The 20,816-nt window shown below is 38.8% G+C and overlaps 1 protein-coding gene across 5 annotated transcripts; it reads left to right on the top strand.

Moving 5' to 3' along the window:
• The first annotated feature begins 944 nt into the window (after window positions 1-944).
• tnip1 (TNFAIP3 interacting protein 1) lies at window positions 945-20,755 on the top strand. 5 transcript variants are annotated; one of them, XM_067598867.1, is made up of 18 exons: window positions 945-1,046; window positions 5,921-6,103; window positions 6,734-6,877; window positions 7,012-7,103; window positions 7,245-7,304; window positions 8,030-8,239; window positions 9,348-9,442; window positions 9,914-10,100; window positions 10,373-10,465; window positions 10,601-10,666; window positions 12,246-12,377; window positions 12,493-12,621; window positions 12,709-12,843; window positions 14,747-14,872; window positions 15,055-15,138; window positions 15,600-15,815; window positions 16,108-16,192; window positions 19,039-20,755. In XM_067598867.1, exons 2-18 carry the CDS (start codon window positions 5,956-5,958, stop codon window positions 19,119-19,121), a joined length of 2,085 nt encoding a protein of 694 aa, XP_067454968.1. In that variant the 5' UTR covers window positions 945-1,046; window positions 5,921-5,955; the 3' UTR covers window positions 19,122-20,755. The 5 variants fall into 5 exon arrangements, with proteins under 5 accessions (XP_067454968.1, XP_067454970.1, XP_067454967.1 ...); XM_067598869.1 differs by lacking the exon at window positions 945-1,046 and adding an exon at window positions 4,698-4,827 and having other exon boundaries at window positions 15,690-15,815; XM_067598866.1 differs by lacking the exon at window positions 945-1,046 and adding an exon at window positions 4,698-4,827.
• The last annotated feature ends 61 nt before the right edge of the window (window positions 20,756-20,816 follow it).

The raw sequence follows: 20,816 nt of genomic DNA, 5'->3' as shown, positions 1-20,816 counted from the left end.
CTAAATTCAAACAGCATTTGTTAGCCCGGCCTAGCATGACTTCCTAGGCCATGTGTATCATCACAAAGATATTCATGTCCATACACATTTAAATGAGCAAAAAGAAAACTTTATTACACACTGTATTAACATGTAACTTAACAATTGATTTTTACATATCTTTGTCGGACAAAAAGTACAAGACAGCTGTCTGACATTGAAGCAACACTTTCTCTGTTCACGTCAATGTTTCAGTTCATTGCGTATGTGTGAGCGCAGCTGTTGTCAGGCCATCTTTGAGTTAAAAGAGGAAAGAAGAAAAAAAGATGTATGTGGCGAGGAAATCCCCTGCAGCAGGCTAAAATCCAAGACAGCAAATAGAGTCTGCAGCAGTCAGTTGCATTCTGGTTTTAATGGCACACCCAACCTGAAATTGCCCCATTTGATGATAATTATGACAGATTAAGAGATTACTTCAATGGCATGTTGTTAATATGCAGTTGATGTCAAAATACACAGTGTTTCTTGAATTTCCCTTTTGATAGCTGGGGGAACTTTTGACTGTGGTGGTGTACAGAGCATGACAGCATGAATTACATAGATTGCAGTTCATAAATTTCAAAGCTGTCATGTCCTCTGTTTGACTTTTTTTTTATCTACTTGTCTTCATACTGTCTCATGATGTGATCATGCAAACAAGTCATGCACAGTGCTGCACTGTATATACAAGTTAGTAGAGGTCATCTGTGTGTTTTTCTTCAGTGCTGCTATAGTTACATCACTTTTTTTTTTCATTGCAGCCTTTTTTATTCATTCAGTTATGCTGAGATGCATTGATGCATTGCGTGGCGTATGTGCTCAAAGCTACTGTACAAAAATTAATTAACAGCATTCAGTTTTTTTTTCACGTGTTGTGTTTCTCAGTTGAAGGCAGGCCACACAGTTGGACACACACCAGACCATTTTACTGGGTTATGGGAATTCCCCAAGTCTTACAGTGAAATTGCTTCCCCCCTATTCACCAGTTTCCTTAAAAAGTGCCTCTCAGTCACAAGCTGAATGTGTGGGTGAGTTGTTTATTTGTTTTTAATATTTGAGATGTAGAAACAGAACATTTTAGATTTGCTATTATCTGTGGCATTGTCTGTTTTTTTTTGTTGTTGTTGTTTGTTTCTTTTGTTTCATTCAGGGCGGTTTGAAATAACGTCATGTTTTCACTGAAATGAGTTGCTCTTCCTTTGGAACATAACATAGAGGGCGAATGAAACATGGTGAAAAGACAAATTATGCTGACAAAATTGATTTGTATATGATTTTATATGCCACAAAAGAATGCAACTTGCTCTACAATAGTTTGGTATTTTCTGTCTACAATAGGCAGTTGATTTTTAATTCTTAGCAAATAAATTTGTAAAATGCGGGAAAAGTAAATATGCATTATGTTTATTTTAAACTTGATCGTTATTTTTTTTATTTTTAATCCATTAGTTATTTTTAGGTATAATTTTGGAATTCATTACAACACATTAACAGATCACACAATACGGGCATGTTTCCCAATTCATGTCAAGAATACAATAGATTTTACATTTTCTAAATAGAAAGTAGAAGATAAATGTGGCTTAAAAATATTTAGTCATTGCTATTATTATTATTTTTTTTTTATTATTATTATTTATACATAGGCCTCAGAGACATGCACTTGATATTCTGGCACACTGGTTTCTTGGTCATAATTTAAGTCTTTATTTTGGATTTTTATTTGCAAAAATGACATGAGGAGTCTCTTATAGTTTAAACTAGAGAATATACTGTATCTGGATTTAGATTTTTTGCACAGTGATAGAGACTCTGTGGCATGGATGTCCCTGGTTGAAGGCCTTGAGAGGACAGCTGGAGTCACTAGTCAGCTAACAAAAGGACATTTTATGTTACGCAGCACAGAGTTAATGACTATCAGCTGCTGATTTCTGCTGCTAGGAGATACGAGACTGGACTGTCCTTGTGTCTCAGCAGGCTGAGGTGCAAACTCTGTGCTTGTGACATTGCAGGTTTCAATCTGATGATTACTCTCTCATACAAGTCATCTGCTCACTCTCCTGTCTCTGTGCAATGAGGGACCCTTGAAAAGTGCCTTAAAATGTTTGAAAATGTAGGTGGGAGGAGAAAACAAAGAGGGCAATTACCCAGCAGGACTTAATGATGGGTGACATTTCCTACTATATATCCTCAGGCTTTTGTTCTCGTGCTGGCGGGCTCACCAGCCTGTTTATTATTTCAGCATATCAGCAGCTTGAGATGGAAACATTGCACACCAACAAAAAAGGACAAGGTGTTTGGTGGCAGGCGCAGCACAGAGGAAAAAACAACTTCTGTGTGAGAACTGTATGTTTGCTTGTTCCTTGCCAACTGAGGAACACACTCACACATCTTATCAGTGTTTTCTGGCCAGTGGGGCACTGCTGGTCAACATACTATACAGTCTGAAATGTAATATTCTGCTGTTTTGCTGTTGTACATGGTTTTACGTAAAGCACATAACTCTTCACGTGAATCTAAAGCACTTTAAGCTGAGTTTCATGTATGAAAGGGATTTTCAAATAAGGTTTATTGTTATTAAAGCACAGGCATGCATTACAGAGTACACACATTACACACTGTCTTTTTTTTTTCTTTTCTCATTCACTCACCATCTCACTCGTCTTTTTTCTTGTAGTATAATTATAATTCAGATAGACAACAGATATTGAAATCCTAGTCTACATTTTTAACTGTGGAGGGTACTATTCAGGGTGGACGACAGTTTTCATGACAGCTATTAATAAACTGGTTTCTTTAGCTTTAAGCATGTATCTGTACATCAGTATTACTGGTATACTTAGTCTATGTGAACCTACCCTAAAGAGAAAAACAAATGTGTGATTCTGATTGATTTAGGTTTATCATGAGTCATGTACAGTATAGTATAAAGGAAATTGCAAACTGGGAGTTTCCTGAGTTCATAAAACATGCACCTTGATAAGAGCTTCATGGCTGATCTGAAATCTAAAATCATTACGAAGGGTAATTGTGTTAATCGTCTTTGTTGACATGCAAGAATGTGTCTTGACTTGTATGACTTATATGAGGCTATATAGTTGCTAAATTAATAATGGTGACCCATTTTAAGCCACAGAAATATGAAATACCCAGTGGAAACCAGACTATTTGTGATTAGCAAGTGCCCTTGTGTGGTTTATTCAAATTATACTGGGTCACAAGCTGAATTACATCAGATGTACTTGGTGCTTCCAGTTAACTAGGTAATGGGAGTTTTTACAACTCTCTGGGGGAGAAATGTGATCACTGATTACCCATTTGTCAATTCCCACAAGATGTCACTATTGCTCTAAATTATTCGTGTTTGGTCGGTGGCCTGAAGTTTAGTCAAACATATGCTGTATTTTGCAGCACAATACTCTTTAACAAACAGCTCTGAACTCATGACTGACATGTCATTTAAAAACAAACAAACAAAAAAAAAAAAAACCCATACCTGTAAAACCCCATTAACTCACACTAAATGAAATTGTAAATGTAAATTTAACATGGTGTATGTCTTTGTTATAGGAATACATGAATATATCCATATACATTTTGTTTAGACAGCAGGAGTGCTATTTTGGATTGATCTTCCTACAATATTTTAGGTCCTTTGTGTGTTCTTGAAACATTTTCTAAGCTGGTCTGAGGGAAAAAACAACATACAGATATGATGGCCTAGTAATGTGTTTGTTGTGCAAAGGCAGAACACTCAAACAAGTTCAGAAAATTGTGATATGGACTTCAACACCAGGAGAACGTGACATATAACTTCATATGATATAAATATAACCTACATCCCAGGCAATATTAATAATTAGAGCTGAAACATTACTTGATTAATCAAGTATGCAATCAACAGCAACTATTTGATAATTGATTAATTGTCTATTTTAAAAGAAAAATGGTGCCTAAAAATCACTGTTTCCAGCTCTGAAATATGAATATTTACTGATAGTAAACGTAAGACATTTAGGTTAAGGCATGTTTGTTGAATAAAGTAAGTAGCATGAATTTGTCAACTTGGGCTTCAGGAAACTCTGATGGGAATCTTTCACTATTATAGGGCATTTTAAACAAAACATTGATAATGAAAATCATTTGCTGAAGCCCTATATAACAAATATAGTTTTAACCTTTGGTGTCACAAGAAAAAGTGGTTCAGTTTGGATGATATTTCACTGCCTTTCTAGTTCAGAGGAAATATGTGATGCAATCACAGAAACTCCCACCAGACTCATACCCTCTAAATTTATCAATGAAGAAAAAAGTAATTCAGAGAAGATGTTCATGTTTGTTCCAGGAACTTGGGGTGATGACCTTCAAGAGGTAAATGATGAATGAGTAGTTTTTTTTTGTTGTTGTTGTTTTTTTTAATGAAAAATAACCACGATTCAAAGAAAAAGATGAAGCTATTACTTGATAATTAGCTTCACGTCATTGTGTCATATGAGCCATTATTACTACATAAGCATATTCACAAATGTTTTTTAAAGATGCATCGAGTAAACAGTCGTGACAGTTCTGCTAAAGTCCGTACCATGAAATATGAAATGTAAAACATTTTGCTCCAGTGTTTACATTACGCTCGGTGGCTCCTATTGGTGCCCTGCTGAGAGAGAGCTGCGCCCTGATTGGCCCATCGCGCTGTCAATCATTGCTGTTTACATCAAACGTTGGTGGAATTTCCCAGTTTAGAAGAGACAGCAGACCACTTCCGCAATACATGTCTGGCTAGAAAGACGAGAGGCCACGGCGAGCTGAAAGGTATCCAGCCAGAAAAGACACCTCTTTATTCTTTGGTTTGTCGCTTTAACTCCGCTTTCTGCATCGATAAAAGTATCCATAGCGGGTAAATAAAGAGGAGCGAGCGGCTTCCTGTCCCGTCATCTAAGTGTTAGCTAGCCTACAGCTAACGAGGATGTTGCTAGCAATTTGCATGACAACAGCGAAAACTAATATTAGCCTTCTTCAGCCAATCAAGGTAGCTATCATTAGCTAGATTGTGCTGTATTTGACTCTCGTCTGTTGGGTAGATGTTTGTTGGCAGGATTCGTGTAACATTTGGTGTTTTTTTCCTCTGCTTTTGTCCTTTTTTTAACCCTCCTTCGGATATGAACGTTGTCATATTTAGCTATCATAAACGTTTCACACTGGCAGGGTAGCATCATGGTGGTGTTGGGTGCAGCTGTTGTCTCCTCTGAAAATGCTGTCTATTGATCCTTATTCTCCTCATCGGACTTCACCGACAGTTTACACTCGTCCTGCTATAAACTATGAAGTGAGAGAGAGGACGGAAAGGTTAGCACACTGGGTACAGGACACTCATTAGGATGTCTGAAGCCTTCATTATTTATCTCATCCACCATCGAGAAACAACAGAAACACCATTTGCTATATCTCTGGATGGATGTAACATTGTTAAACGGTCTGGGTTGTGGTGTCAAGAGATTTCTAGTTCAGGATTGTGACAAGTAAGGGGTAATGTGAATACTGTAATACTGGAACTTATGCTCTTTTCTTCCACTTTCTAACTGCTTCCATTTTTTGCAAAAGTTCACCTTTTATCAGGGGATTGAAATATGACTCTTTGCAATGCAAAAAGGTGCAGTGGTTGTTTCTCCGGCTGTGTCTGTCATTTAAAAGGGTTCACTGTAAACTGAACTGAACATTGTAGACACAAGTAATCAGTGCTTTATGTTTAAAGTCTGTCCTATCAGCACTGTTTGTTTTCTTTTAAAGGTTCGGTAGCATTGCTTGTTTTTAATCTTTCGTCTTTTATTTTCCACTTAGCAATTCCAGGTACTTAACGTAATGTTAATTAAGTTTAAAAAAATAACAGTTTGTGTTCTTTCCTTAGTTCAGAGGACCATGTTTAGGAAGTGAAAGACGGCAATGGAAGGGAAAGGCCCGTACCGCATCTATGATCCGGGTGGGAGTGAGGTCAAGGCCAGGGAGGAGGCCGGAGGGGGAAGCAGCTATCGACAGCTACTGGAAGAGAACAGCATACTGAGGGAGAGGATGAAGGGGCTTAAGAGCCTAGGTAGGTTCCAAAAGACAATATGATTACCTCAAGGCTGTGCACAGAGCGCCAATGCCAGCTGCTCTTCGCTACATCTGTTATCTGTCTTAACACACGAGGATTCTATATTTCCAGATTTGGAAATATACAGAGACATTAATTTATTTATTGTTGTATGTAAAATCACATTACAGAAAAGTGTGTTAAGCTTGTGCTTTTGTAGCAGCACTAACTTAATTATTATTTGATATTAAGTTAAGCCACCCACAACACACATCATATGATTCTCCCATAACATATTACACAACTGTATTTCCAGTGAAAACATTACAAATGCAGGAGGGAAACTGATGTGCAGCGAATGAGGAGGAATGTAGTAAAACCTGATCATAGTTTGTGGAAAAGCTTGCATGCCAGTGTTGTGAATGGTCTGACTGCTCCTTTTGTGACTCATCAAAGGAGCGTCACTTGCCCGTAACTTCTTACTTAACTTATATCATATCTTATTTGATGACTGCTTGTGCTGACATTTGTCTGTCAGTCTCCTCATGTAAGCCTCACTGTAGCAATGTTGAGAAAAAAAATGAGGCTAGATCAAACTAAATTTACGAGAAGTGCTGGACAGAGACAAGATCTCTCTGTATCTTGCAGGTGATTTGCTGGAAGAGTCTCAATCAGAGGCATCAAGGCTTCGACAGAGAGTGGAGGAACTTGTGAGAGACAACGAGGCGCTCAAGTCCTCCAGCTTTGCGGCTAGTCTGTGTATGGGAGGGCCCATTCAGACTGAGACACAAAGTAGGTCTCACTTAATTTGTGCTGTTTTTTTGAATATATTTTTATATGTGTGGATTATTTCTGTGCTTAGTGGTATACTGTTTTACTTCACTGAAACTTGGATTATTTTTGGCATTGATCATGACTTATTTCAGGTCAGAGTAAACCCTGTTTGCACCCAGCTGCGGAGCAGAAGGAGGAGCAAACAAGCTGTTTAGGGAAGGCCCTCCAGCCCGAGAAGCCCAATGTGAGTGTGAGCTTTTGTACCAGGCAGAAACAACTTTGTGATGATTATAGAATTGTAAATAACATCATGCGCACATATATACTGTATAAACTATGGACACTGCATGTACTATGGTGCTATTTAACTTTATGGTCTTTACAGGAGGCCTTGTCAGAGTTTGAGGTGGTGAATATGGAGGGGAAGACTTCAGATGCCTTGACTGTGTGTACTAAACTTTTTTTTTCTTTTTTAAACAAATTAAGTCAAAATAATTTCCAACTAACACAGGATTTCAATTCATAGTTCTTTTAGTTCCAAAGTACGAAAAAAAAAGTGTGTTTAGAATATCACAGTGTTACTGGTGCTGACCTAGATTAATTATTATTTAGTGTGATTTATTAAGGCCACATACAGCCTTTCCTCTTCCACAATATTAGGAACATATCCTTGGCGTGGTGACTCATCAACAAACTCAATACTGGTAGCTCCAGCCTGAGTCAGCCAGGGGAAAGTCCAGGATTATTACTGACTAGAATTACACCGCTGATTCATTCACACACTACATCCTAGGGAATGTGTTAGTAGGACATTCTGCCAGAATTATTCTGGCATTCATGGTGTTGAAATATCATAAACTACATTGTCAAATATTCTACAATTCAGCATCTTAAATTGACACAGAACAGGATGTTTTTTGGTAAAAGTTTTACCACAACCAACTGAGGTCTGTAGGGACTAAATTTAAATCCAACAGGACCAAGTGGTTTGACTTTTGAGATAATTCAGCTGCTGCTTGTCATAGAAATAGTAGCACAATGACTCTTACAGTATGTTATACTGTCATTCTTGTGCTTTTTGAAATATTACATACGTAATTGTTAGCTTGCCCACTGAGTGAGCTTGAGAGGAAAGACTGACTGACTGTTTACGTGTGTGGGTATCTCCAGGCTGGGTCAGTGGCAGGAGTAATCCCCCTCTTGCCTCAGGAGAACATTGAGCTAGCAAGCCAGCTGAAGAGATTAGAGAGCTCCTTCAGCATATTCGCAGAGGAGTCCAACCCAAACCAGCTGTTAGCTCATCTTGGTCGCATGGCTGTGGAGTTTCACCATCTTTCCTCTAAAGTCCAAAAGAATGAACAGAGGACCTCCCTCCTACAGGTAGGCAGCAGTCTGATTGTATGAGAGAAAGTAAGAAATACCAAAGCAACCATCATTCATCATGGTGAAGTCAATTATTTATTATTATTATTATTATTATTATTATTATTATTTATATGTATTGTTATTAACTGTAAAAAGTTAGCATTACATGAAATGCAGTAGTGTGACTTTTATAACATGTCAGATTGGTACATATGATGATATTGGTGCATATCATGAAATGATCATTTAAGGGCAACATTTTATAGTAGAATGTCCTTCATCTCATTGTCTTCTTCTGGTTGGATGATTATAAAAGATTGTTATATGTAAGAAGTTCTTTTCTGACAAATGTTGTTTGACCTCTGCAGTGGTTTTCGTCCATGGTTAAATCCACGTGTGTTGGGCACAAATAAACGACGACTGCTACTACTGATAAAATATAAGCACTTGTATAGATGATCAGTTAGCCAGATGTCTGCTGACGGCACTTTATATCAAATTGTAATTATATATAACTTTGTAATTTATAATTGTAACTTTGTCTAGAACTGTGCTATATCAGTACAAAGTGCTTTACAATGAAAGATGAAAGCCGCATAAGATTAAAATAAAAAACAACAATCAATGGAAATTTTAGGACTCGTTTTTATATACATAGATGTTCCAATGAAGAGAAGGTTGTGGATTTGTAGCAGCACAAGTGGGAGTACATCACCACTTGGAATTTTTCAAATGCATTACAGACTGAAGTTTTATATACAAAAGCAACTTAATATTTCAAGCTCAGTTTTATTATTCTAACTTTATTATTTTTTTTACCTCTCACACAAACTTAAACAAATGATGGTAGTTAGTTTAAGGGATGAAAAATGTGAAATATTGGACCATATGTCAGAAAAACATTTTGTTCCAAAACTGTGGGAAGTATTTCCTAATTCTTTTCATATACATTTACATAATGCCAACATAATTTTCACTCAGTTTATTTTAATTTTCATTGCAACATTTTGTTAAAGGCAATATCTTCTGATTATATGTGGGCATACAGTCATAAGAAAATGTTGACAATGTCACACTGAGTGATGCTTCATATTGGGATATTTTTTTTTTTTTGGCTTCGTAGACTCTCTGTGAGCAGCTCAGACAGGAGAACAATGAGCTTCGAAAGAAAATGGAAGAAGATCATCATATCAGGAATCGAGACTTGGAACAGCTGAGGTAATGTTTCTCCCTCTCTTTTAATCTCGCTGGGCTTTGTGTTGCGTCTGTGGGAGGAAAAATATGATTGTTGGTAAGATTAGAAAGATCAAATTGTCAACTCTGCACTACAAAGTACTAAACAATAAAAACACTATTACATCTCTTTCTCATTCTGCTTGTTTTTTGTAACTGTGGGGCAAATTTGTTTCTCATGACCTTTTTATCATAGTATGATTCAGTCACCCATTACTATTTTGCTGACTGACTTGGTCATGGATGTTAACAGTTGAACATTCTTTCACTTTTGATGGCAGGAGGGGGTGGGGGGGGGGGGAATATTCCACTGCTTTCTGTTGGCGTCATTACATTTAGTTGGTATTGTAGGGTCTTCCCAAAGGACATCCTGAAGCTGTATCAAAACTTTGGGAAGGGATCTTTTTCACAATTAGTACTCAAACACACGACCTATTCATTCTCCTACTGATTCAGACAGGAGAATCAGAAACTAAAGGAGCTGGTCACGGGAGGAGCAACAGCAGCAGCAGCAGCAGCAGCAGCAGCAGCAGCAGCATCATCACCTGCAGCGCCGTCTGACACCGAAGAGGCCAAAGAGGAACCAGTGAAGGAGGAGTCAGCTGCTGTAAGACCTAAGATGGAGGCCACCACACCACAGAAGGTAGTTTAAATTATATTAGAAGTCTTAATTTAGTCAAAAAACAGACTCCTGAAGAACCAATTTACATTAGATTCCAACCCAGCGTCTTGAAAATAAAACTGTGCCGTTTATCTGTTAAATACATTTTAAATTTTTTCTTGTAGAAAATACATAAAAAAGTTTTTTCTCAGTTAATTAGTGACTTAAAACTTCCCCACGTATGAACACTCACGCTGCAGGGTCTGTGTCATGGAGGAATGTTGTGGACTTAGGAATATTTTGTGTGCCCCCAGAGTGGAAAAGCTGCAGAGAAAACCCCAACTAAACCATGTGATGTAGAGGTGTATGAAAAGAAGATCAAGCTTTTGGAGAAGCAGAGAAAGGATGTGAGTCTTTTTTTTTTTTTTTTTTTTTTTTTGCACTTACTGCTCATCCTCTTTTGCCATAGGGGAAAGTCTCTGTGTATTTAGTTTCCTATATGTTTAGTGTCATTTTGTTTCACTTTCTGGTGCTGCTTACAGGTACTGGAGGTGAACAAGCAGTGGGACATTCAGTGGAACTCCATGAAGTCACAGTTTGAACAGAAGGTACAGTAATGACTTTACGCCTTTTGTGAAGGGTGTGGGAAGACATTGCTGTGTCCTCTACTGATACAGAGCTGTTAAAGGAGAAATAATACCTAAATCTCTCCGAATTCTCAAGAAAAACATGTTTATTTTCCTCACTGTAAAGTTCAACTTGTTTGTTCATTTCTTTGATGTTGGGTCTGTTCAGTCCAATTCACCAAGTGTTAATGTCTCGTTCTTATTTATTTTTTTTTATTTATTTTTTAAATGTTCACTTTGAGCTGTGTCAAAGTTCCCTAAAAGGAGTCTTTTATAGGGTTTGGGTATCACTTATAAATTGTACAAGGAAGCATCTACATGTACAATATAAAAAGCACGTAAAGTATTTATCTTGCATTTTCTATCAAACTGTCATTTCTCAAGATGGATAATATTGAATAGACAGTTCTTGATCTGTTACCCAGGGTTCAAAATTAACTATTCAACTGTGTTTTTTCACTTTTCTCATTTCAGCCTCTGCACATTTTAAGTTTAGTAACCATGTTCCCTGTCAACATAAGGGTCAGATATTGCTTTAAATATTTGGGTGCCACTTCATTTCATGAATTTCATGAATTACTCTTGCTACTGTTAATCAGTAGTACAGTAGTAGTACACATTTTGTAAACGATAGTTGAATTTAGTTTCAGGTCTCTCCCGGAACAGTTTTCTTAAATTTACAGCAGTGCAGGGAAGCTGGGTCACAGAAGAGAACTTCATTGTCTTGCCAGCAGCCTTTAAAGGTGGCACATTGTGACACCAACAGTCTCATTTCACATTATGATGATGGAATAATCATTCTTTCTACTATTCAAATTGTATTAAGTTAATAAAATGTCAGATGGCAGGGATTTGGTCATTTGGAAATACCTTTTTTAAAAAAACAAAAAAACACAGGACACAGATGTCTGTGTGCATCAGTTGGCAGTGAAACAGCTGCGCGTGTTTGTTTTTTTTTTTTTTTTTTTTGTTGCTGTTTTTTGTCTATGTGCTTGTCCAGTGGAAAAGGTGCAATTTTGCAATAGCTCGCTATCTCAGCATACTTACCACAAGGCCTGTCACATTTCAGTGAGAATTCCCCTTACCTCTCTGGTACCCGCTGACTTCCTGCTGTGGAGCAGTCAGAGGGCAGCAGAGACACACATATGTACACACTCTCACACTCATACTCACACACCTACGCCTCGCGCCCACAACATGAACACACTATATTCACACTTTGTTGAGACGGGGACACCATGCAGTCTTGGGTTTAAACCACAGAACCCCAGATACATCCATTTGCGTCACTAGGTTCGTTCATATTTTACACAAAAACAGAATTGCGTATGTTTGCAAATGTGTTTGTTGCTGCGGCTTACTTTATAATTTGATAACATAAAGTTCTGACACATTTTCTAAGGCTGTATCTTTACACATGCACAAGCTGATGTTTATCTTTACCAGAGAGTTGTTATCGATGTTAATTTTAAGAATCAGTTTTGGTTTGTGTTCATGAGAATGATATCTTATCACTGTGATTAGTGTTTTTCTTAACTAAAGGGTTTACACTCTACCTCAGATCACAGACCTCAGACAACGGCTAGCTGAGTCACAGAAGACTGTACTTGAACTGGAAGCAGAGCGAGAGCAGAGGCAGCGCGACTATGACAAGAAGTTGCTGTTGGCCAAGTCCAAAATTGAAAATGTACAGGTGAGAGTAACGACACAAAGCCCAGGCGAATAAACATTGAAAACCAGGACACAAACACAGAAAAAAAACTACTTAAAAAGGGTCTTTTTAAATGTTTGGGGTGTATATGTTTCAGGGGGAGAAGGAGTGTCTAAACTCTGAGACCACTGAGCTGAAGCAGAAGATTCGCTACCTGCAGGATCAGCTGCTGCCCCTCAGCAAACAGAGAGAGTACCAGGAGAAGGAGATCCAACGCCTCAACAGGGTTAGTATGGGAGAAAGACAGCGACAGACAGAGAAGTTTCTTTCAGTGTAATACATCTGTGTAACATTTGTTTTGTCTTATTTCCAGGCTTTAGAAGAAGCCTTAAACCTGCACTCACCTTCATCCTCCCAACAACAGCCTGGCCAGGGTAACTTTGCAGATGCAGCCAATAACCTGAAGAAACAGGAACTCCTCACTCAAATTGCAGTACTAAAAGAACAGGTCAGACATGCAACAGGACATAGTTCTTCTGCAGTTATATATTCATTGTGTTTAAGGGAAACGTTGCCGATTTTCAGGTAGTATATGCAAATGAACTATGTGTAACTTCCCTCCATGTTGCCTGCACTCGGAGCTCTCCGCTCATTCATTGGCAAAAGTCCGTTGGATGACGCAAAACACATTATCCTGGTTCTGCCTTAGACTACAAACCATGTTTCCTCATTTTCAGTAGCGGTACCTTCAAGGACGGTAAAATGTGGGTCTCCCAAAACACTCCCGTCTACCATGTTATGCAAGTGATAGGGAAAAGCAGACATTAAAATATCATACTACTAAATACTTTAAAATATCAGTATATTTGGAAGAAAACTACTTTCCTCATATGAGACCCAATATCTTGCCGTGCTGTTGAATCAGACACAACAGAATCTGGAAGAGGAAGTGACCGCAGGACTGAAGTGACATTACAGCCGCAGCTAAACTGTTAAATTTCTCCGTGATGCATCCAGAAGAGCTGAACCTAACACAAAAAAACAACTAGCTTTACAATATTCAATTCAATTCAATTCAATTCAATTCAGTTTTATTTATATAGTGCCAAATCACAACAAAAGTCATCTCAGGGCACTTTTCACATAGAGCAGGTTTAGACCGTAATTTACAGAGACTTCCCCCATGAGCAAGCATTTGGCGACAGCGGTAAGGAAAAACTCCCCTTTAACGGGAAGAAACCTCAAGCAGAACCCGGCTGTAGGTGGGCGGCCATCTGCTTTGACCGGTTGGGTTGAGAGAGAAATATATACGTGTGTGTGTGTGTGTGTGTGTGTGTGTGTGTGTGTATATATACGTGTGTGTGTGTGTGTGTGTGTGTATATATATATATATATATATATATATATATATATATATATTATACACATACACATAATAATGTGTATATATATATAATACACACACACATGCACATATAAATATAATGTCGGTACAGAGATGTGGTGCCACTATTACAATTTGTGAGGCTGAATATAGCACTGTGTTATCAGTATGAAAGAGGAAGCGACCTTTGGACCGGAGCAACGTTACAGCCGCAGCCTGACTTCAGCTGCTGAGTTTCTCTGTGATCTTAACATTAATACAAACAATCAACTAGCTTTACAAAATAATGTTGGAGCAGAGATGTGGCGCTACTATTACAACTTATGAGACTGAACATAGTGCTGTTTAATCAGACAAAACAGAGTATGAAGAACAAAGCAACCACCAGAGCTGTAACAGCATCAGGCAAGAGAGAGACACCTGAGCTATCAACCAGTGATGATCGTTAGGAAGAATGGAGACAGAACAGAAAACTCTGCGCTGCAACAAACTTTGCAGTGCTTTGGTGAACCTGACTTTGTTTCCTGACAGAATATGATATCAGACTCTGAATACAAAACAGCAACTGTGTGTTAAAGTTACCTGTAACTTGTGGGTTCATCCGGCTTTGAGTACAATCTGGTCCCGCTCATCGTCGTCCAAAATAGGTAAAAGAAACAGCAGTTAGGGTTAGAAACACTGCTGCTATATATCCAGGCTCTATGAGGAAAAACGTTTTGTAAATGAGCCTCAGTAAAGATACATAACAGTGCTCACTTTGTCTTTCCTAACCGGCTGCTCCTAAACACACTGTGAGTAGCTCAATGGACGAGACGCGTGCAATGCAATCTGGTTGTTGTAGGATTCCTCCTCAAGAGCGGTATGGGGAATCTACAGCCTTTTTCTCAATTTTCTCAAGTCATAGGGCACCAATTTCAAAAATAATTAAACATTTCTACTACGTAGGTGACCTAGTTTTAAGAAATCATCATATTCACAGCGGTGAATTTTCCCTTTAACTGCTCTTATTGTTTTGTGCTTTTTATAGGTGAAAATCTTTGAAGAAGACTTCAGAAAAGAGCGGAGTGACAGGGAGCGAATGAATGAGGAAAAAGAAGACTTGAGGCGACAAGTTGAGAGACTGCAGGGTCAGATTACTAATTTGACCAATCAGGTAGGCGGTGTATAAAGGCTGTCTCATATGTGGCGTGATTAGGAAGTTTTCGTATCTATTTTTGTATCTTACAAGAAAGCATAAGTTTTTGTATCTTGCATTGAACAACAGTTGCTGCTCTCCAATGTGGGATTTGGTTAATTCTCTGTCTGTGTGTGTGTGTGTGTGTGTGTGTCATTCAGCTTCATCAGGCACAAAACGAGTGTCAGAGAGAACGCACAGAGAGATGTAAACTGGAGAGGCTGCAGATGCAACATCACAAACAGGTAGTGGCTGTAGCTCAGGCCTGAGCTTGATAGTATTGCAGACATATTGAAATCCTGAAATGAAATGGTGGCGTCAGCGTGGAGAGGTGCTACAGTATGTTTGGTCATTTTGCTTTCAAGTACATTAACTTAGGGCCAAAGCGTTCACTTAAAGGCATCGTGCTCTAAGATGTGAGTTGTGGTAAAACCTTGCGGACTAGCGCCCCCTTGTGACAGAGTGCAATCACTCAGATATCGACAGGTATAAGTTCATAGTGGACACATCAACACTCTAGGACAAGAGCCTAACTCCAGCTAGCTTGTTTGTCAGTGCATTTGGGATCAGCAGGTGGAACATTTACACTCCTCAGTGGGAGGCAGCGGCAGTAGAGTTGAAGGTCAGCGGTAGGGTCACTGCGCTCGCTGAGAGTAGCAGCCGTGCACTGACTGGGGATCACGTGTGTACTTGTGATCCCTCGTAGGGGCAGCAGCAGGAAAGACGTACCTCAGACCCCACGTCAGGCTCAGTGAACGGCCCGCTGAGCCCTCCCTACTGTGGTCCCTTTGTGCAGGTGGGACCGCAGGGCCTTGAGGGCTGGCCCATACACTTCCCTCCCCGGATGCCCAATGCAGCAGGCGCCACAGCCGCAGCCGCCGCAGCACCGCCCCCTGTACGAGACTTCCAGCCTGTTACCCCGGTAAGGGTCCTCTAAGGTCCCTCTGTCTCTGTCTCTGGAGTGACTCTGGTTCACTGAGTTCACAAGGCTCTTTTTTTTCTCTTACTTCTTCTCCCTGTATCTGTCGGGAGGAACAAGCAGATGTAATTAGGTCTGGCTGTAGCTCCACCCAATCATCTAACTAATTCTGAGTTAAAAAACTCTTTCTTTCAATATCGATTATTAGGTTACGGCATAGACTTGAGGGTTGCTGGTTGTGATGAATATTAATATTTAATGACGTGAACTAAGGCGGTGCTTTCTCTTTGGTCAGGGTTTTCCTTGGCAGTCGTCATTCCCACAGCCCAGAGGTGCCAGAGCAGTGGGAGAGAGTTCAAGACCACCACCAGAGAATGCAGGTATAGAACAGTATTTTATTCATTCACCTTACTGTCAACAGTTTCATGAAAAGACCAAGACCAACGCGACCTTTTTTGGCTGGCCGGCCACAGTCTAGCCCTATAACCGCAGTTGTTCCTGAGTGAGTGATAAAGTTACACCATTGGTCAGCCAGCTGACTGTTAGAGTTTCCCCATCGGCTGTTGCTCTTTCAAAATGAATTGTTCTGAGATGATGGAAGTAGGCGGCAGCAACGTGACGCAAAGTGACTGTGTTCTGCTCCGAGCTCTGATGCTCTCAGTCCAGCGTTAAATGCAGTGAAGTCAGCTAAACTCCTGTTCAAACAGACGCATACCAGCGTCTCTACCGTCTCCTCCTCTACTGTCCAGTGTGATCGACTCTCCCGCTGACAGTGCTGTCAGCAGCCATGCGTTTGGATTTTATAACTGAAGTAATACCAGGATGCAAGCTTCTTATTTCTCTGATGTTTTCACATCAACAATCGATGAACAACAGCATTAAAACACAAGTCGCGCACTAGGCTTGCTACGGTAATCGGTGTTACACGGTGTTGGGGTGTATTCCGGTATGATATTTATTGAAATAAAATCTATTTAGTTCATTTTCATATATCAGTGCCCACGTTTATCAAATAAGAAAAAACTAATTTGCGTGCTATCAGTACGTACTCAGACAACAGAAGCTACATTCATAAACTGACAGAGTGTGCTCTGTGAGCCTCTGCAGCAGGACGACCTGCTGGCAGCAGCCTGAAGCTCTCCATCTCTAATTCTTAAGTAAGGGGAAGATCTAAACTAAAAATCTAACTTCATAGATCAAAGTAAGCACTCAGGAATGGAGCGTCATTGATAAATATCTTATCTTGTAAAATGTTGGGTGTAACTGGTAACACCGGTGTTGTGAAGAGTTTTATTATTAACCTGTGGGAACGTGTACTTACCGTGGCATCCCTATCTTGCAGGTAAAACACGAGACTCACGTAGCTGTTATATTAGATTAGTGTGGGGCAGCTGCTCTGTACGTGCACTTGATTTGACTGTAACTGTGGTAACCAGACGGAGATAAGCCTCCTGAATTTGCACCCAAAATGCTGTCAAAACTTGTATTGACAATTTCCACCGCAGCCTCCATGATCATCGACTGGGAAAGATGCAGAAAAAAGGCGCATAGAGGCATGAGAGAGAGTTAAAACACCCCAAATAACCATTACTCTGACAAAGCACTCAATGCACTCAAATTGATTTCCCTACCCCGTCAGGCCCCAACAGGAACTTTTCAAAGTTCCACTTGATGTCGCTGATATTAAGAGGCTCCCAGAACAATCTGTCATTGGCGTTATTGAAGTCGTTTCCAACCGGAGGGCAGGATTTCTGCATGAACAAAAAACCAAAACAAAACAGAATATATGAGAGAGCAACAAATTCTGTGCACAGTCAAGTGAATAACATCCACCTGACAGATCTATACAGGCACCAACTTTTATTTGCAGTAAATCCATTTTGTTGAGTAAATTAATCATTTACATGAAGGTAAAATGTTCTACATAATTCTTCATCAAATATAGCCAGCAAACCTAGTGAGAAGGTTTTTCAGTGGCTCAAAAATATTGAAAAATCAGAGAGCTATTAATCTCAGTTATATTTGGAAACACTTCAACGTGTTGGTGTTTGGCTGTCCTTCAGTGCTGGGAGGGAGCACATCTGCAATATGAGGTAAACAAGAACTGCCTGAGACTTATCAGCAGGTCAGATTATCACAGAGAACATAGATTATTTTTAGAGCACCCAGCCTTGAGTGACAAATGTTGAGATATACTTTTGTTTAAAGAGTTCGTACACAGCTGGAAAATGACAGTCGTAATGGATTTCTTTATTTAAACTGCTATAAACAGACTACCTCTGATGTATCATATCCGCAAGCTGTCCATATCTTGAAAGGGAAAACTTACCTTAAGGAAAGTGAGAAAGTCTTGCTCATTTTTTCCATTCACATCACCTTTCTCAAACGGACAGTTCATTTGCTCCTACTGAATATGTAAATCTTTGTAAACAATTCAGAAACAAAATTACCTCATAAAACAGCTGGGCCCTGTAGTTTTTAGCAAACGTTGTAAATATTTGCACACTGCAGCTAAGGGTTAATTATCTGCCAATTCATTTTTCGATTGATCGTTCAGTCCCAGATGTCAGGAAATGGTGAAAAAACGCCCATCCGAGGTTCCCAGAGTCCAAGATGACATCCACAAATGGCACGTTTTTCTGACCAACAGTCTGAAATATATTCAATTTATAATGATATAAAACAGGAAAAAAGCAGCAAATCATCACATTGGAGAAGCTGATTTTCAAAAATGATCTAAAGTCTATATCTGTAAGTTATTTTTCTGTTGATTTACTAATCAATAGTTTGAACTCTAAAATAGTGCATTTGTTGGGAGCTCTTTTCAGCCATGCATTAATATGTGCTAGTGAGAAGCAGTGTATGAGGGATTGACTCAAAGTAAACTACAGTTTGTGTGTTTTTAATTGTTTCATCATTCATCTATGGTACAGACTAATTGGTTATATCAAGCCTGGGCTGCTCAGACAATACTTGTTAGTAGATCACTTCGTCATTGGTGTTGGTCTTTTCATGGAATTTGATGACTATTAGAAAAATAAATATTGCAAGCCTTATCCTTTTATGCAAACATTACTAACCCAGGTTTTTTTGTATATTTTCTCAATCCTAACGTTGCTCCACAGTGGTGAATCATACTAACTTTGTATTGAAATAAAAGTGTGGAACAGCAAAGGTTGTGACTGTGGTGATAACAGTCTTGTTCCCTCTGTGTGTGTGTGTGTAGATCAGTCCGCAGCAGCAGCAGCTGCAGCAGCAGCAGGATTTGGAAAAAGGGAGCGACAGAACATTGACCCTGGAAAGCACTAAAGCATCACCGTACCCACCTAATGGAGTTTGGGTAGTAGCATGAAATCAGTTTGTTTTTGATTTGAAAAGGTGTGATTTGATCTATAATTTTCCTACTGAACTGTAGATATCCTATTGTAATGTTGTTTATACTTGCGTTTTATAAGGCTATTTGTGAAACACTTGGCTATTCTGAATATATACATGAAATATTATTTAGATTTTTTTATCAGGAACTGAAGTCATTTGTTAAATAGGTTGGAATAATTAACATTGTTTTTTTTTTTCCAGAAAATATACTTATGTGATTGTTTCTCTGCAGACATGTAACAACTTGACACTTGACACAAGTTTGTTACTTGTAGGGTTACAAGAAGCCATTCCCCAATATGAATAAGACTACATATACTCATTCCAACAATGAATGATTATATAGGTACATTGAATCATAGAATTTACAATGTGAATGTTAATTGATTTATGAAGACTTCTTCAGTACCATCGATGTTATAGAAATGTCCCATATGTGTAACTGTTCAAAAGTGGTTGTTGAAATACAAAAATTTTGGGAAATGAATTTTGATGGTATCATACCAAAAACATGATTGTGATTATTGATAATTTATTTATAACCTGCTGTTTTGATAGTTGCATTGACTAAGTGTAAATCATTGTCTTTAGTAATGCTGTTCTTTCTATGTTGTTAGTGTAATCCCAATATATTGTAGCTATTGACATTGTATGTTTGTATCAGACACAATACACAATGCACAGTACATACACAACCTTTTTTTTTTCACCATGATGATGGACCTAATCTCATTAAACACAACACTTCTACTTGACCACAATTTATTTGACCACTCTTTCTGATATTCATACTCATCTTACTGTATCCTGTACCCACAGTTTAGCCCCAACATACAGTATCTAGAGGTTATAGCACCAAAACCCTTTAGGTTACAGCGATGACTACCTTAATCTTCATCTTCAAATACCTATTATTTCTTCTTAATGAGTTGTAATAAGTGGAACTACACTTACTGGTGCTTTACTTAGTACTGAAACTGTAAAATTCTACTCAAGCAGCAGAGAGAGGAAGAATTAGGTCCGTATTTTTGAGGCCCTGGACACAGTGTTACAGCAGTGCAACCTCTTGCCAGGATGTCTGGCTTTGCTCTCTGTCCACTCCAATAACAAACAGCAACCTGTGCCTCGCCAACTGACCTGTGAACTGCTGTAACACAAAGTCAAGAGTCCCCATACGAGACACGGGATCCGCAACTCGAGATAAAGCGTGTGACTATTTTAAAAAGGTATATTCAATCCCAAATCAAGCCACTGTCTAAACAGAGTACCCATTAAGACTTCTTTAGTATGTTTATCAGGTAGTTGATGAAGGGCTTCAAAATGTGTGCAGGTGAATTTGAAAAAAAAAAGGCTCCATTATATCAAACAAGTTAAGTTACAGGGAACAAAATCGGAATGGTGAGAGCAGAAATGAAACATTAGTGGAATTGCACTTTGAAAGGTACGCTGTATTTACTGGCAGTTGTATTTTCTTGGTTTGTAGCCCTTTTTCTTTTTTGCTGTAGGCAAAAGCACATGTGAGACTTTTTGTATTTGACTGGCTTAATAAATCTATTCTAAATGTCTAGTAGCATCTTACCCTGGTTATTCATATTCTTTGTGCATTTTTCTTGTAAGATAGAAATG

Source organism: Thunnus thynnus, chromosome 9 (assembly GCF_963924715.1).
Source record: "Thunnus thynnus chromosome 9, fThuThy2.1, whole genome shotgun sequence".
NCBI lineage: Eukaryota > Metazoa > Chordata > Actinopteri > Scombriformes > Scombridae > Thunnus > Thunnus thynnus.
Note: the sequence above shows the minus strand (reverse complement) of the source record. Positions and strands in the feature narration are given on the sequence as shown.

Bases quoted from the DNA above. Each gene is read 5' to 3' on its own strand.
- tnip1 (XM_067598867.1), top strand. From the start codon at position 5,956: ATGGAAGGGAAAGGCCCGTACCGCATCTATGATCCGGGTGGGAGTGAG. The intron at 12,844-14,746 runs GTCAGACATGCA...TGCTTTTTATAG, and splicing joins TTGCAGTACTAAAAGAACAG to GTGAAAATCTTTGAAGAAGA. The intron at 15,816-16,107 runs GTAAGGGTCCTC...CTCTTTGGTCAG, and splicing joins ACTTCCAGCCTGTTACCCCG to GGTTTTCCTTGGCAGTCGTC.